The sequence below is a fragment of the Taudactylus pleione genome, unplaced genomic scaffold (genome assembly GCF_031769625.1).
Source record: "Taudactylus pleione unplaced genomic scaffold, aTauple2 ptg000077l, whole genome shotgun sequence".
Lineage (NCBI taxonomy): Eukaryota > Metazoa > Chordata > Amphibia > Anura > Myobatrachidae > Taudactylus > Taudactylus pleione.
In genome coordinates this window covers 2,577,010-2,594,479 of record NW_028284479.1, presented here as the reverse complement: position 1 = coordinate 2,594,479, position 17,470 = coordinate 2,577,010, and the positions used below count along the sequence as shown (strand labels likewise).

The 17,470-nt window shown below is 47.3% G+C and overlaps 1 protein-coding gene across 1 annotated transcript in view; it reads left to right on the top strand.

Annotated features, from left to right (window-relative positions):
* Positions 1-17,470, top strand: part of DRAM1 (DNA damage regulated autophagy modulator 1) — a 113,181-nt gene that overhangs the window by 55,412 nt on the left and 40,299 nt on the right. Inside the window, exons 2-3 of the mRNA XM_088467869.1 lie at positions 13,803-13,870; positions 14,101-14,243. Coding sequence (XP_088323995.1) covers positions 13,803-13,870; positions 14,101-14,243 — 211 coding nt within the window. The remainder of the gene's footprint in view (positions 1-13,802; positions 13,871-14,100; positions 14,244-17,470) is intronic.

Sequence of the window (17,470 nt, the reverse complement as noted above, 5' to 3'; positions counted from 1 at the left end):
AACTAGAAATAAACACTCAGAGGCATATATGGAATTTAAAGAGAAAACAGCCGTAAATTTATTTGATCGAATTAAAAATGAAATTGAAAGATCGGTGGTAGTAAAAGCAGTGCTCCGGGGGCCACAGCCCAATAAAATATTTGACTAAATAAATAAAGAGAACGGATCCCCGTCCTAGCGTAAACTGGCCTGAAATTGTACCACTCCCTCTAATTGGCACAGCATTGACTCCTCCCTAAGATGATGGCCCCACCACCCATCTAGAAAATTTTCTCAAACCTCAAGGAATTTGAAAGGGTCCTTAGGTAACCATTCTAGGACCATACCTGTGACCCATACCTGTGAGGTGCACCCCATCTGGCCTATAAAAACTCTCCTCCTCGTATCGTAAATGTAGATGTTTAATCACACGCCCCCCATTCTTGGTGACGAACCTGGAGACTGCTGCATTGACCTTTCTATGCACCCTATCCAATGCTGCACCCCCTTGAGACCCTCTCCAAAAACGCCTTGGCACCATTTCTGAGAACACTAAACCCACACTTGGCCACCTCTCCAAGATTGTCTGCCAATCCCGCCTGATGGCATGTATGAGCTCTTTGTCTTTGCAAGTACCTAAGTTGTTGCCCCCCAAATTAACCACTAACCAATCTATCCTCTGCCAACTACAATGCATTTAACAGGCCCGACCAGAGCATACTCCTAAATCCAAACCACTGCACCTTGCCAGCAATTGACAAGTTACATGCCTGAAAAGCTAAAGGATGCTTGCTAGCTCAGTAGATGTAGGAGTGACCTTTGAACCACACCCGACAATTAGCAATCCTGGGAGGACCTGCAAGAAGGTTAACACGTCAGAATCGATAAAAAAATTTAAACGACCTAGCCAAGGGAAGGAAAACAAACAGTTGGGTGACCCAGATGAAGGTGAAAAACATAAAACCTCTTTGAGGATAAAACTGAAAAGCCCCTCAAACTCAGGCAGTAGGTAGAAGGGGGTTCCCCAACAAACTCACAAGGAACGCCGTTAATCATGCAGCTTATCCCCCCACAAATAAGGTTTAAACGCTGAAGATATCCATCGCCCCAATTGTTTCAAAGTGTCAACTGAAGCTTCGGGCAGCTGCTGCGCATGTTGCCGACCCAATCCTAAACGAGTGTGTTCCAAACTGATCTAAAGCCAAGGCAAGTCAAGTGCAATCAAACAATTCTGAAAAACCCTTGTGAACTGAAATCTAGACAGCGGAGTCCTAACAGTGTGGACAGGCCATTGAGCACAGAAAAAAAGAGATTTGCCCTTCAGCACACTGTAGCAAAATCAAAAATACTTAAATCCTACATGATAATAGAGATTCAGAGGTATTAGTTACATACATTTGCAAATATATGAATAAGCGCCAGGCCAATCGTCAAGGCTCCTCTATACTGGTGTCCCTAACATTAAGGGGTTCACGTCCGAGAAGCAAGGCACCCCAAAAAATTCCAGCAAATGTATGTAACTAATACCTCTGAATCTCTATTATCATGTAGGATTTAAGTATTTTTGTAAACCCTGCCCTTTACAAGCACCTGATTTGAGCAGCTACCATATTTTTTGTTTGCAGTTTGGAGAGGCATGAAGGGAGTCAGCATTAGGAGGAGGTGCTGATCCTTATAGTGCCATATGGAGGTTTTTTTGGGTACATCCAAGGTAAGTTAGCTCTCAGCTCATACATGTGCTGTATCATGCAGTACACCAATTTGTAATTATATGACCCAGAGTGGGTGCTACTATTATGTAGTAGGGATGTGCAAGCTCGGATAGGTTCGAGTTTGCACGTTGAGTTCGGATTTTTCCCTCCAAAAAAACGGAACTCAGAAAGAGGCTAAACGTCATCTTACATGGACGAACATCATCATTCCTGGACTTTTGACCAGGAATGATGATGTTCGTCCATGTAAGATGACGTTTAGCCTCTTTCTGAGTTCCGTTTTTTTGGAGGGAAAATTCCGAACTCAACGTGCAAACTCGAACCTATCCGAGCCTGCACATCCCTATTATGTAGCAATAATTATTTTGGGGTGAGCATTTGGGAGTGGGGCCCCCGGAGTTCTTCTGGCTGGACCTTTTTCATGGCATCACCACTTAAATTCACATAGAATATTTTTATCACTTCTCTAATTATTTGTATATTATTTATGTCATTTTAATTCTTTCACATTTCATTAACACTTATTGATTTATCCTTACACATCTATCCTTTACACTTCACTATCACTTTTTTTCCACTTTTCGTGTGATGCCCTTGGGATGGTCCTTGACCGGAATTTTTTGGGGTGCCTTGCTTCTCGGACGTGAACCCCTTAATGTTAGGGATGCCAGTATAGAGGAGCCTTGACGATTGGCCTGGCGCTTATTCATATATTTGCATATGTATGTAACTAATACCTCTGAATCTCTATTGTCATGTAGGATTTAAGCATTTTTGATTTTGCTACAGTGTGCTGAAGGGCAAATCTCTTTTTACTGTGTTCAGTGTAAACCGCGCCCTTTACAAGCACCTGTGGTATGTCATTAAGCTGATTTGAGCAACTACCATATTTTTCGTTTGAAGCCATTGAGCACCCCCGGAGGGGCACAATTTGATAAAGCTCTCAGCTAAACTGACTGGGTTGAGGACGCTATCCGTATGTGTCCCGGAACAGAAATCCATTTCCCTTTAGCTAACTGATCAGTTTTAGATTTGTGGATACAGCATAAAATAAGGTACTTTTTAACCACCACGTTACTAAAAAGCAAAGTAGACGTTATAGAGGTCTTATTAATCGCTATTAACTCCCCAATTCTAAATGCACCGAAATAGGCTAGCGAAAATGATAAACTAAAAAGAGAAGCTTCGTACTGATCCAACGCCACCCCTGAGACTGCTATTATAAGCTTCCGTAAAAGAGCGGGATCGATAGGCAGTCTCGTATAGCCTGTAACAATGCGCTCCTTCGCCCAACCTCTCATCACTTTAGACAACAAAAATGATTTTGTGGGGTCAGGTTCGCCGTGAAGCTTCACAAAATAAGTGAAGCCGGACAGAGCAGCCAACACGGCAGCTTTAGAACAACCCTGTTCGTGCCAATTCCAAACGAATTGCAACATACAGTCGTGAATTGGCTTACATCCCTCTCTCTCGGATGCTAGGAAGCCTTGCAAATCTTTCCAAGCCACCGAAAAGGGGTGTTTTAAGAGAGGAGGGGCCCGTGTGCAGTCTCCGTTTGGGCCCCTTCCTCTCTAACTGTGGCTCAGCGGCATTGAGCGCTGTAGATTCTGGCTTCATGCCAGAATTTACAGTGCATGCACGTTTCTCCGGGAAAATGGCACCCGCGTCTACTTTCCCGAGGACATCTTTTCTGCACATGCGCAGATCACTGGGAAAATGTCCTCCACCATTTTCCCAGTGAGTGTTTGCTGCTCTACAGCGCTGGTCCAGCACTGCGGAGCAGCACTTCGGGAATCGGTGGAGAGGTAAGCATAATAACCTATGGGTGCAGGGTTTATTTGCCATTATAGAAACGCCCCAGCCGCCGAATAAGTCCTCCGCGTACTTGGGGCCAATGACATCAATGTAAGTCCTTCAATGCCGGCTCGACAATCTGCCAGACATGTAAAGGACAAGATAAGCCAAATCCAGAGCCCTTAATCTATCCCTTTGGAAATGAGATAAAGCATCGGCAATATTTTTTACCATGCCTGGGACATGGCGAGCCCTGAAGTTGATATTTTTTGCAAACACAAAAGGGTTGAATGCCTCAATACACGCAAAACTGGAGGAGTTTCCACCTCTGAATATTTATGGCGTGTACCACCCCTAAATTGTCGCACCAAAAAACAATACTCCTATTGGTAAGCTTATCGGACCACAGCTCAACTGAAACCACGATTGGGAAGAGCTCTAATAGCAGCATGCTCATGGTTAAACCGTGCGCCTTCCACGATTCAGGCCAAGGTTCCGCGCACCATTCGCCTACCAAAAATGCTCCAAAACCTAACATGCCCGACTCATCAGTAAATGACTGAAGCTCACAATTGTCCACTGATGCTGGAAGCCATATGCATACCCCGTTAAACTCCCATAAAGAACACGGCCTGATTCAGACACGCTCGCTGCCGGAGGCAGCTCGCAGGTCTGATGGGCGTTTTTTTTTTTTCGTCAGGCCGCTCACTAAGCTGTGGGTGACCACCCACAGCTTTTGCGAGCGGCCTGGAGCCCGTCACGATTATCGCAACCATCGGGCTTGCGAGGAGACCCTGTGGTAGGGTCACAGCTCTCGCAAGCCCGAGTGGACTCCCTGCTCTAATACATATTCCGGCTTTACCATTTCCAAGTAACACTCCGCAAAAACATATATGCCGGTCAACCAGTTAGTATATGACCTCCTAGCCTCCTCTGCAACTGCCCCTGCAGACTTTGCCTGATCAAGCGCCTGCAGTAATGGGGAACATGTCAACAAATTTGCCTTTTATTTAACTCTCTCCCATACTTTTGACCGCAGGCCCCTAAGAATAGCAGTGTTTGTACAATGAACCATGTCCCCAGTCGCATCTGGCACCTTAGAAGCGGACACCACCTTAGCTCGCTTTGGGCTACCCTTTTTCCCTTTAAGCTTCTGCGTAAAATATTTCATCAATTTACGCTGCCTGCCTGAGGAGCTAGTCAGAGGATGGAGAATAGGCGCTGCACCGTGGGGAAGCAGTATGCTCACCAGTTCCTGCAGAAGACGGTCCTGCCACAGCAGATTGCCTGGACTATTCCTATCCCTCGCTGCGCTGTGCACCCACCACGGCTTGAAACGACGACGCCTCAGTGCTGACTGCGATCGATCCCACTTGCGGAGACATGGAAGCCATGGAAACGGGTGTCTGAGGGCTCAAATTGACAGAGTGAGAAGAAGGCAGAGATGGGATGGCTGCCGCCTATGGAGCGGGAGGCAGCAGTGGGTGTTGTGGAGCAGGAGCAGTGGGGCTGGTGGTGGGGGGACTGGGATAGGTGGCAGAGGTGGGACAATCGAGGGCAAAACTGCAGGGTGTGGAGAGAACTGCTGGTAAGGCTGTAAAAATCCTGCAGCCCCCAGAGCCAGGGGGTCTTGAGCAGGAAAACCTGGTGTCAGGACATATTGCAGAGGTGCTTGCTGGAACACTGGGGGGGCAGATACGTAATGAGGCGCTAATGAAAGAGGCATGTTTGCTGCTGCCCAGCGCCAGCAAAGTTAGGGAACCAACCTGTGTGCATTAAAGGGGGTGGGTTCTGCATTGTCTGGGCATGCTGGCTGCCAGGGAAAAAAGGGGCAATTTGTGAAAGTGCTGGAGATGGAGGAACAGAATACGTCACCACCGTGGGAGTACTAGGAGCCCTGGACAGAATAGAAGTGGCTGGTGATGGTGGGCCTCTGGGGCTGAATAAAAGTGGGGAATCCCCCCTCGTGGAGCTGTGCTCCCCTGCTCCTAAAGCAGAGGGAGCGGGGGAGGGATTGCTGTGGGGGACCTGGCAGCCACACAGGGGCTGCAGAGGTATTAAAATGGCCGCCGGGGCCTGGTGGGTTGTGGCCAAGTGCCGAGGAGGGGTGCGATGCTGCCAGGGCTGGGGATTGCTGTACAGCCTGGCAGAGGGCACCTGAGCCACTTGCGGTGCCCCCAGTCTGCCAGGCTGTCAGTGAAGAAGGAGCAGGTGACGGTGTACTGGCGCCTGAACCCCCGGCGCACGCGCCCTTGGAGGTCACAGGTGCGGCACGTGGCTAGCTGTGTGATGCGAGCCACGCCTGGGGGAAGCCAGGGCCGCAGAGCTAAGCGGCCTGGCTGCTTCTATGAGGTGGCGGGAGGGGGGCGCTGATCTGTGGACGAGGCATGGCAGGAGGACTAGTGTACTTTGTGGGAATTGAAGGAAGGAACAGTAGCTAGAGGATAGACGGGGGGGAAGAATGAAAGGTGAGAGGGGGACACATTGAAGAAGGCTGCAAATGAAATACAAGAAAAGGGTAGAGTACAAGAATTAAAGAACAATTGTAATAAGGATTGAATAGGGTGTGATACTTAGCCAGCCTTGAAAAACTGCCAAGAGGAAGATGGCTCCTCAAACCTGGCTATTTATGGGACTAGCAGAGGCCTTGCCTCCTGCTAGGCTACTATAGGTTTATGAATTTTAGGGATGTGCAGGCTCGGTTCTACTCGGTTCCGTTTTTTTTACCGAATCTTATTGGCTATCCAAAACTCGTGACAGCTGATACCCAATAAGATTCGTTAAAAAAAAACCGAACGGAACCGAGTAGAACCGAGCCTGCACATCCCTAATGAATTTGATTGACAAATCTCTAGCTACGCCCTCTCAATCCTTTAAACCCCTAACTGAAGAAACCAGCAAAACGCCTATCAAACAGGGTGCTTACTTTTCCTCAAACTTCTGCAAGTATTCGGATTTTTGAATTTTAGTTTCTCTACCTGCTTGCATGTTGTACATTGGCAGTATCTAGGTTGATTTTCTGCTAGCCACATGTTGGATGCTGTTGTATCAGTTTTTTTAATTGCTTTGTTTCAAATGATCACCTGGACTTCAGATTGTTGAGGTAACATTTCTTTATATGCAGGATTGGGACAATTTCTGCACACACCACAAATTACACACGATGCCTTTCCGAGGGGACCAGCACAGCGTGTGCAGCACACGCTATGTCAGTGACAGAAACGATGGGTTATCAACCAACTTTATTTATTTATCTTAAGCTTGTATGAAAAGTGTATCTCCTTAATGTAATGAATATAAAGGATGTTTACTTCCATTAACTTAATGTCTTGGAGATTTCTGGAGTATTAATAGTGCTCTTTAGCTGTTGCAATAAATGTTTATTTATTAATAATTCAAACATACAAACTGTCTCTAAATGCCTTGAGAGTCCCAAATTTCGAGTTCGCCGTCTCCCACATTCCACGCACTTCCTGTGCAGTGGGGTTCTGGGTTGAAGCAATTTGCATTGACTTGCGTTATTATGGCTCCGCTGTACAATGGCGCAAACTGTGTCTGAACAGCGGTGGTTGAGACCACAATAATGCAATCGCGCCCTCCCTCACACACACCCACTTCGGATGCCCCTTTTCCTGGAGGGGGCCATTAAAATGTTGGTAACTATGACATGTGATAATTGAAATATACATATTTATGTCACCCTATTGCTAATTAAATAATAAACTAAATAATCAGGCAATGTTAATACATATATGGCTAATGAATTGTTATTGATAGGGAACAATACTGTTGCTGCAGTGAGACAGTGAAGCTGGGTACACACCTATACAATCACACATTCGATGGGACGGTTCGATCGACAATGCTCCCGGTTGGAAGTGCCGATCACAGACCCGATCCGCGCGTACACATATATAAAATCCAAGATGCGACCTTCAATCCCGCACTGCCGAAATATCGGAAGCAAATGATTGTACCACTGTAGACATTTTCCCGATTTCAGGCAGCGCTCACAGTGGGTGTACCTAAAATTAACATATTGGGCAAGAAGGGGATGTGATTATGAGACCAAAACAAACCTACGTGAACATTTTCAGAACTATTATTATTATTATTATTATTATTATTAAAGGAAGGACGTATGCTTGTGTCCACTATCAATTGCAGTGTCAGGTTTGACATCCTGGAATCCCATATGAAGGGGTTGTGATCTTGATTTTTGTAAGAGTTCAGGGTAACAGGCCTGGATATCAGGACTCCCCATCCACAGGTCTTGGATGTTGCCGAGACCTGGTCAAAGGTGTGGAGTCTAACCTGCAGGGAGGTGTTCGCCAGTGACCCCTCCAAGCGGGATATGGGCTTAGCTGCATCCTGCAGGCAGGTCACGGTCCTTTGACCAGGTATCCAAGTCCTGTGGGAATAGAGACTCGAATATCAGTGGCCCAAGGGAAGTGCCTAGCAAAGGCACTACTACACCAGGATATGATACTAGGAATGGCACTAAGAGAGATACATTAGAATTTGCACCAGAGAGGTACAATAGAGAGGACACTTGAGAGATACTTGAAGAAGTGCGACGGAAGTAGCGTGCTGACGCACCTTTGCTCAGCAGGGTGGCACTCGAGAGAGACTCTGGTACTGGCATGTGGATGCACTTTTGCACCATGGGGTGCACTGGAGGGAGACACTGGTACTGGCGTGTGGACACTGGTAATAATGTGCAGATGCCCCTTTGCACCATGGGGTGCACTCGAACAATGGGCATGATTCAGACCCGCTCGCAAGCGGGTTGATGGCCGGGCAGTGCGCACGTGCCGAAAGCTCACTGGGGTTTGCGGGAACGAGACCCTACCACAAGGGTCTCGTCGCAAGCCCGATGGTCAAGACCGTCGCAACCATCACATGGCCACTCGCAAAAGCTGTGGGTGGTCACCCACAGCTATGCGAGTGGCCAGGAGGCCGTTTTTTAAAAAAAAAAAAGCGGCCGCCCTGATTCAGAGAGAGCACTCGCTTTTTGTGAGCAGCTCTGAATCAGGCTGAGATGAAATAGCACTGTTGCTCACAGGAGACACTGGAGGCTAAGTACACAGGCAGAGATGTTAGTCACACTGTTGCTCACAGGAGACACTGGAGGCTAAGTACACAGGCAGAGATGTTAGTCGCACTGCTGCTCACAGGAAACACTGGAGACTTGGTACACAGGCAGAGATGTTAGTCACACTGCTGCTCACAGGAAACACTGGAGGCTAAGTACACAGGCAGAGATGTTAGTCATACTGTTGCTCACAGGAGACACTGGAGGCTAAGTACACAGGCAGAGATGTTAGTCGCACTGCTGCTCACAGGAAACACTGGAGACTTGGTACACAGGCAGAGATGTTAGTCGCACTGCTGCTCACAGGAAACACTGGAGACTTGGTACACAGGCAGAGATGTTGGTCGCACTGCTGCTCACTGGAAACACTAGAAACTAAACGTGGAAACCAAGGGAACCTGGAACAAGACTCTATTAGCACATAGGAGTGGCAATTGTTGATCAGGCAACTTCCTGGAGTTCTGGAGCCGGATATATACCCTGGGGTAGCAGATGATTGGAGCACAGCATCAGCTGACCGAGATCATGCTACCATTGGTTGGGAGGCTGTCACATGATAGTAACTGTCATGGCAGCCCCCATGCTAGAAACTCCAATCCCCAACACACACAGCCGACCATGGAAGTTCACAAGCATCTAAGGTACAATGCTCAGCACCTCGCCCATCACTGCACCAGACGTCTGGCCAAAAGAGAAGTCAGGGGAAGCCGGCACAGAGGTGAGAGACAGCCAATCCTAGGCTGAATCCTGACATTCAGTACTACACAACCCAGCAAGTTGTGGAACTACACTGTCCAGCAAGCCAAGCCTTGCAGTATAGGTGGTGGGGTAAAGGTTTTAAGACAAAGGAAGACGTATGATAGTGTTCACTATCAAGTAGGTGGTGGGGTAACGGGAAAAAAATGGAGAATATGTATATGAAGAGGAGCGTAGCACACAGAATGCTTCCTGAACTTACAGAGTTTAATTATGCACGCTCAGAGAGGCAGTCCCAGGTTTGGTGTACAATCGCACGAACGGTCGAAGGTGCATACACACAGCACTTTCAGTACGACCATGCCCTGTCAAATCGGATGAAAATTAAACTGAGAAGAAATTGCGATCCGCCGATTCGACCAGTTTTCATCTGTCAAAACAGGATCGAACATGCGTACACACTCTTTCGATATCGAACAAACAGATCGAAATTGAAAGGACGGCTGACGATTGTTTAGGTGTGTACCCAGCTTAAGACTGTGGCCCTGATTCAGAGCCGCTTGCAAAAAGCGAGCACTCGCTCTGAATCAGGGCGGCCGCTTTTTAAAAAAAAAAAACGGCCTCCTGGCCGCTCGCTAAGCTGTGGGTGACCACCCACAGCTTTTGCGAGTGGCCAGGTGATGGTCTCGACCATTGGGCTTTCGACGAGATCCTTGTGGTAGGGTCTCGTCTGCCGCAAGCCCCAGTGAGCTTCCGGCTCTAATAGAGCAGGAAGCTCACTACTGACATCACTGGTGATGTCAGTAGGTCCGCCCTCAAATGGCAGGCATCAACATCGACAGCCACCCCGTTTGTAGCGAGCCCCAGAGCGAGTGAATTTCTCACTCGCTCCGGGACTTGCGTGCGCAATGCCCCAACATCGACCCGCTTGCGAGCGGGTCTAAATCAGGCCCTGTGTCACTGAGGTGCCAAACAAAAGGTGAATTAGAACATTCTAATGCATCTTCTATCTGACACTTCACCACAGTGACCAGGTCTTTCAGCAATAGCAATGTACAATATCTATATATAGTCACTGGTAATGAGGAAGTCAGATGTGGCAACAAGTAAACTCTGTCTGAAGCAATACTCTAACATGTTTTTCCGCTTTGACCGTGCAGTCTCCTCAGAGAGATTCAGAGGCTTGTATTCAACAGTCTATTAACGATCAGTCTGTACCAGTGACGGAACTTGTGTGAGTGGTGGTCCCAGGCGTACAAATATGCTCCGCCCCACACCAAGTCCATAATATGCCACACAGACGTGTGTGACAGGGAAAGGCAGTGGTTGATGGGGAGAGGGAGAGTGTGCATGGCAAAATGCAGTGGGTGACATGGAGAGTCAGTGGGTGACATGGGGAGGCAGTGGTTGACAGGTAGAACCAATGGGTGACAGAGAGGGTGACAGGGTGAGGTACAGTGTAACGGAGAGTCAGTGGGTGACATGGTGAGGTAGTAGGTAACAGGCAGAAGCAGGGGTTGACTGAGACGGTGATAGAGAGAGGGAGAGGGTGACTGGAAGAGGATGACAGGGAGAGGCAGATGGTGATGTAGAGGGTGACAGGGAGAGTCAGTTGCCTACCTTTAATTTCCCCTCCCCGGGAGATGTCCGGGGAGGAAAAGCAAATGAGTTGTGAAGGGGGCGGGTCTGATGGTTAGTGTCATTAAGCCCCGCCCCTTCACGGTAAATAACCACGATTGGCGCACATTTTCATAGGAGGTGGGGCTAAATGGTGCGATTCATGAAGAATCACATCATTAAGCCTCGCCCCCTACACGGGGACTCGCGATCACCACGGAAATTCTCCCCATTTTGCCCACTTCACTAGGAAGTGGGCAGAATGCGGGAGAAGTGCCTACTCTTCCGGGGGTGTGGGGGGTTACCCGAAAAATCTGGAGCCTCCCGCAAATACTGGGAGGGTAGGCATGTATGGGCAGAGGGTGATGCAGAGTATGACAGGGAGAAGAAGAGGGTGACAGATAGAGGAAGAGGGCGAGGTAGTGGGTAACAGGCAGAAGCAGGGGGTGACAGGGAGAGGAAGAGGGTGACTGGGAGAGGACGACAGGGAGAGGCAGATGGTGATGCAGAGGATGACAGGGAGAGGCAAATGGTGACGCAGAGTATGACGGGGTGAGGAAGAGGGTGACTGGGAGAGGATAACAGGGAGAGGCAGATGGTGGTGATGCAGAGTATGACGGGGAGAGGAAGAGGGTGACAGGCAGAGGGTGACAGGGAGAGGAAGAGAGTACAGGGAGAGAGTGATGGGGGCAGGTAGAGGGTGACGGAGAGTGGGTAAAAGGAGAGGCAGAGGGTGATGGGGAAAGGCAGAGGGCCACGGAGACTGGGTAATAGGGAGAGTTTCACCCAGCCTCTAGTTTCAACTTTGGTCTGTAAAATCACAGGTCCGCCAGAGCCTGGAAGAACAGCAGTGCCCAGAGCATCCTCAACCAGCACCACGGCAGCGATTCTGGCTGCAGGGTGCCATTCCTGGCACCCTGGTAGCCAGATGCAGGGGCCGTGGGGCAGCGAGAAGGCTGCCCACAGGGCCCTGCTCTCTGTGCGGCGGCACAGCTGGTACACCCCTAGTTACGGCCCTGTGTTTCCTACTGATTGCAAATTGTTGATTTTATTGTTCTTCTGCTTGGTGCTTCAATATTGTCCAGTGGTGTTTTTTTTCTGGCATTTCTATTCACAAATAAGAAGCTCCTGGCTGCTGTCCTTCCTTTTTAGTGGTAAGAGATCATTGTGAGGGCTCCATAAATATAACACCATTGAATTTGTGAAATTATGTCACTCATTCATGCTTTAGGCATCTCATGAAACTTAGGGCCTGATTCAGTTGATGTTCAGGAATCAGTGCAGGCACCTGACCCGTACTGCGCATGTGCAGTACGGGACCTGCTTGTTCGCGTGCAGAGCGGCAGCAGACTGTCAGTGATTGACAGTCTGATGCCATTTGTGGGTGGGAGGTGGCGGTCATTGTTGGGGTGGGGAGGAAAGAGGCCAGCTAGGATCTCTCTCGGGTCCCCCCTTGCAAATTATCTCCTCCTAATACGTTTTTAATTTTACCAATCAACAATTTTAATAACCCGTACATAGGTTGCAGCAAAAATTTTTACAAACTGACAGCTGACAGAATATGATCATGTAAGAGACAACCTGTAATGTGAATCTGATGTCTATGGTTTATATACTTTATTTACATTAATACAGTATTTTCTCTAGAGTCTTTAATGTAAAGTTTTCATTTCTTTGACTTTATTTTCTATCTTCGAAAACATTAAGAAGCTTGATTATAATTTTCTTTCAAGATCAAATCAATATTATTTGATCCAGTGTCGTGGGCCCCTAAAAGACGTGGGGGCCCATAGGCCGATGCCTACTCTGCTATTTGGTAATCCGGCACTGTGCAGGTCTCTCACAATCGGAATATTAAGCAAACCATCAGGTTTGCGTACTACTCCGAATCAAGCACTGTCTCAAATATAAAAATAAAAAAAATTAACATTAAAGCTTTAACTCGCTAACCCCTTTATACTTACTATTACCTACCATAATATATAACCTCACCTTATAACCCAAACTTACCTGTTGGAGCTCTATACTGTTCCTCTCCTGTTAGAGATATACAGTAGCGCTCGGGAAGAAGGGAGTAGGGATGGACATTGGAAGCCGATGGTTAGCAACCATCAATGCTTCCGATTCGATGGAATTGATTTTCCATTGAATAGCGGGAATTCGATGGTTGTCAGCCGTCGGATAAAGCTTTCCGATGCCCATCCAATGGCTGGCTGTGGGGGGAGCACACACTGCTGCTTTGCATAGCAAAGTAGCAGGTAAGCAGCGGGAGAATATATGTTGTGTGCATACTGAGCTTCCGATGTCCATCCCTAGCAGGGAGCATCAAGCAGCAGCCTGTGAAACAGGTCCCATTGAATATGCTGCTGTCCGTGAGGAGAGATGCAGAGATGGGGGGAGACTGGGGCCATGCAGCCTATTGCTGCATAGCACGGCCCCTGGGAGGAGATAACTGTATGCTGGACTGCTCTCCCTCCCTTCTCTCCATGGTCGCTGCAACTCCGCCCCCTGATTGTGCCCCCTTCCAATTGTCACCTGCTTTTGTAGAATGTATATGTTTTTAATCTCCAAAATCACAATACAGTATATTGATTTAACAGTTTTTAGTACATACAGTACTATAGATAAGTGCTACATGTTTTCCAGCACATTATGCTCCAACAGTGGAAAGGGAGGGTTTCTTCCAAAAATGAAAGGTTGTCTTCATACACGTAGACTTTTATGTATAGTGAGACTGGTACTGTGCAGAGAAATAACACTTTATACCAGGAATAAACGTGCACTAAGTATCAGCTATATGCCAGCCCTTTTCTGTAGAAGTAGCAATGCCCACTCTCAGGCTACCTAATCATCTAGAGTGTGCTTCTCCAACTATTGCTGCAATACATTTACCTTTCTTTCTTTTCTAGTGACACTGGCACATGTGTTCCAGAAAGTGGACTATTTGGCTTTATGATCAGTGTGACTGCTATGTTAGGTAAGTGTCTCTTATTAAATTAACTATTAAACTTTTTTTTATACATAGATATACAGTACCAGCTATGAAAAGATATGTGGAGAAGCCACTATCTACAGATTCTTCATATTTACTCACTTAAGTGAATATTTGTTAAAATGTAGAATACAATGTGTTTTTGCTAGTCTTACACATCAAATTAATAAAATGACTGTACATGCTATCATTGTATTATGTGTTTGTCACATCAGGTGCTGCAACAATGTATGCCAGATATAGGATCATTAAGGAGCAGAATTCTAGAGGCACATTTATGGGCAATTGGTTCAACTTGGCATCATTTATAGTCGGAATACTTGGCTGCATTGGGATGGGCATTGTGGCTTCCTTCCAGGTGAGCAACAGAAGTATGGAAAAAGAGGCCTTTCATGGTTTATACACGCCTACCAGCATACATGTGTGACAAATATACTGTACCTCTCATATATGAGAATCATACTTACTAGCTGAATGTACCTTGCATAATCCAACTAAGGTAGAGAGATTTTAAATTTGAATTTCAGGTTTTGGATTGCAAAGATTACTTGATTTTAGCTGTATTTAATTTTTTTTTAAATAATAAAAAAAAAAAAATCCAGATCCAGGGTAGTTTTTGCAAAACCAAAACGGGAAGATGAATCCAGATTCAAAACCAAAACAGCGCACATCTCTACTTTTTAAATATTAATCATCGTTTTGCTTTAATGCCGCAGATTATGCTGGCACTATACATAAATAAGAGGTGTGGAGCGATTTAATTTTGAAATCTTTCTGTCAACTTTTTTTTAATTTATCTTGTTTCCTTGAAATAAATAATAAGTTAGATATATGACTTTCATTCCACATCAGGCACTTTATAGCATTTGCTGTTAGGCAGCCTATACAAGGTAAATTAATTATACCCTAAATCAGTGGTTCCCAAACTCTGGGCCTAATTCAGACCCGCTCGCAAGCGGGTGGATGTTGGCCCAGTGCGCATGCGCACGACGGAGGCGGCTCCGTCGTGCGCATGCGCGAGACCCGGATAGCGACGGGCAAGCCGTCACTATGGGTGTCGCTACAAAGGGGGCGTGCTGTCGATGGTGAGTGACCGCACGCCCCCTCTGGTGGGCATGCCGGAGGCGTGGCTGGCCAGACGGAGGCATTCCCATGGGAACATCTACCGTCTGGGGCCGGCCCCCCTGACATCACAAGTGATGTCAGTGGGAGTGCTTTTGGCTCTGATAGAACCGAAAGCACTCCAGGGCTTGCGGCAATGAGACCCTACCACAAGGGTCTCGTCGCAAGCCAGATGGTCGCGATGGTCTTGACCATCGCGACCATCTTACTGGCTGCTAGCTATAGCTGTGGGTGGTCACCCACAGCTATACGAGCGGCCAGGAGGCCGTTCTAAAAATTCAGAAGGACGGCCCTGATTGAGAGCGCTCTGTTAGAGCGTCCGGCTCTGAATCAGGGCCTCTATCCTCAAAGTACCCTAACAGTCCAGGTTTTAAAGATATCCATTATTAAACACAGGTGACTTAATTAGTACCTCAGTCAGGTGAGTATACCCCTATGCACAAGCATACTGTAGATATCCTTAAAACCTGGACTGTTAGGGTGCCTTGAGGTCCGAGTTTGGGAAACCCTGTCCTAAATGTAATAGAAACACAAACTGGCTCCTATATAAATACAACTATAACATAAAACAGCTATAATGGAACCTGTTAACATTGGCTAGATGATTCAGGTGTGCTTGGAGGGAAGGCATGTACGGTATATGTATTAGGATGGCCAATCCCGGGATTGGCGGGATCCCGGGATTTTGACCTAAAATTGTCAGGTTTTGAACTAGTCAGCGCATTTGCTTTTTTTTTTTTCTAATGTCAGCCAGCGCTGAGCACCTGCAGCACACGGCCCCGCTGCCCCTGCCGTGCACAGTGTGCCATGACATGAGAGGTCACACTGCACAGACCGACACCAGCCCACCCTACCGTTCCATGCTTAAGTCTCTGCAGAGGAGAACTGTCTGTTGCTTGGCGGGACAGTCGCGAGTATCATCACAGAGAGAGCTGGCCCAGGCAGCCACGGAGAGAGGCGCAAACAAGCGGAGGCTGGTATTCGGGGAAGGGGGCGAGAGACATATAAGGACTTTGCAAGAGAGAGAGATAAGGACTGAGGGGGGGAGGGGGGAGAGAGATTTGACTTAGGAACAGAGGGGTGGAGATAGATAAGGACTGAGGGACAGGAAGAGGATGGAATGCAGTATACACAGTATATATATATATATATATATAGTGACAGGGACAGCAGTACTTCACTGGTTTAAATGTGGAACAGCAGTTGAACATCAATTCAGTCCAGGTTTTTTTTTAAGGTCAGAGATGAACTGCAGCTGGACTGATTAGTAGCACCTGTTAGCTAGCTTTAAAAATGGTGTTTGTGCACAGGGATGATGATCCTGACGGTGAAGTAGTCGCCCAGGTTATAGGCCCGTGGGTGACTAGTGTTAGGGATCCTGGACCTGTGAGTCCACTAAAAGAACTGTATTACTGTTTGGAAGATTCTGTGGGCCTGATTCAGACCCGGTCGCAAGCGCTGAGCACTCGCAAACTGGTCGATGTTTGCCCACTGGGCATGCGCACGACGGAGCCAGCTCCATCATGCGCATGCGTGAGACCCAGCTAGCGACGGGTGCTCCGTCGCTCCGGGTCTCGCACCAAAGGGGGCGAGCTGTCGATGGTGATTGACAGCTCGCCCCGTTTGGTAGGCGGGCAGGGGGGGTGGCTGGTCAAACGGAGGCGTTCCCGAAGGAACGCCTGCTGTTTGGGGGCGGCCCCACTGATATCACCAGTGATGTCAGTGGGAGAGCTTCCGGCTCTATTAGAGCCAGAAGCTCTCTGGGGCGTGCAGCCATGAGACCCTACCACAAGGGTCTCGTCGCAAGCCCGATGGTCGCGATGGTCTTGACCATCGCGACCATCAACCTGGCCGCTTGCAATAGCTGTGGGTGGTCACCCGCAGCTATGCGAGCGGGCAGGAGGCTGCACATAAAAAAAACAAAAAACACCCGGATTCAGAGCGAGCGCTCTTTCAGAGCGTCCGTCTCTGAATCAGGGCCTGTGTACCAGCATGTAACATCTTGCCTGTGAACACTGCACTGTCCTGTATTCCTGCCTGTGGTGAGAAAATAAACACCTGTTGGATTTTACATGGGCTATATGATTCTTGTCACAATATATATATATATATATATACATATATATATGTTAAAACAGTGTGGTTAGGTCAGAGCGCCTTAAAGTGCTTTGTAGTGCAGAGAATGTGCAAAAATCGCTGATCGCCTGCACCCCACCTGACTTTATCCTCCATATATATGAAATAAGATAAGCTCTTCATTTTTTTACATAGCTCTGTATTTATCTCTACCTTTTATTTATTATTTTTATAGTATATATTTTTTAACTAGTGTCATTCATGTCTTCCCATTCATGTTTTTATGTTGGTTGTTTCTATTAAATTGGTATTTTTATAATTAAATTTTTATGGTCTAGATCTATTTGTTAGACATATTTCTCACTTTATCTATTTAATCAGCGATTT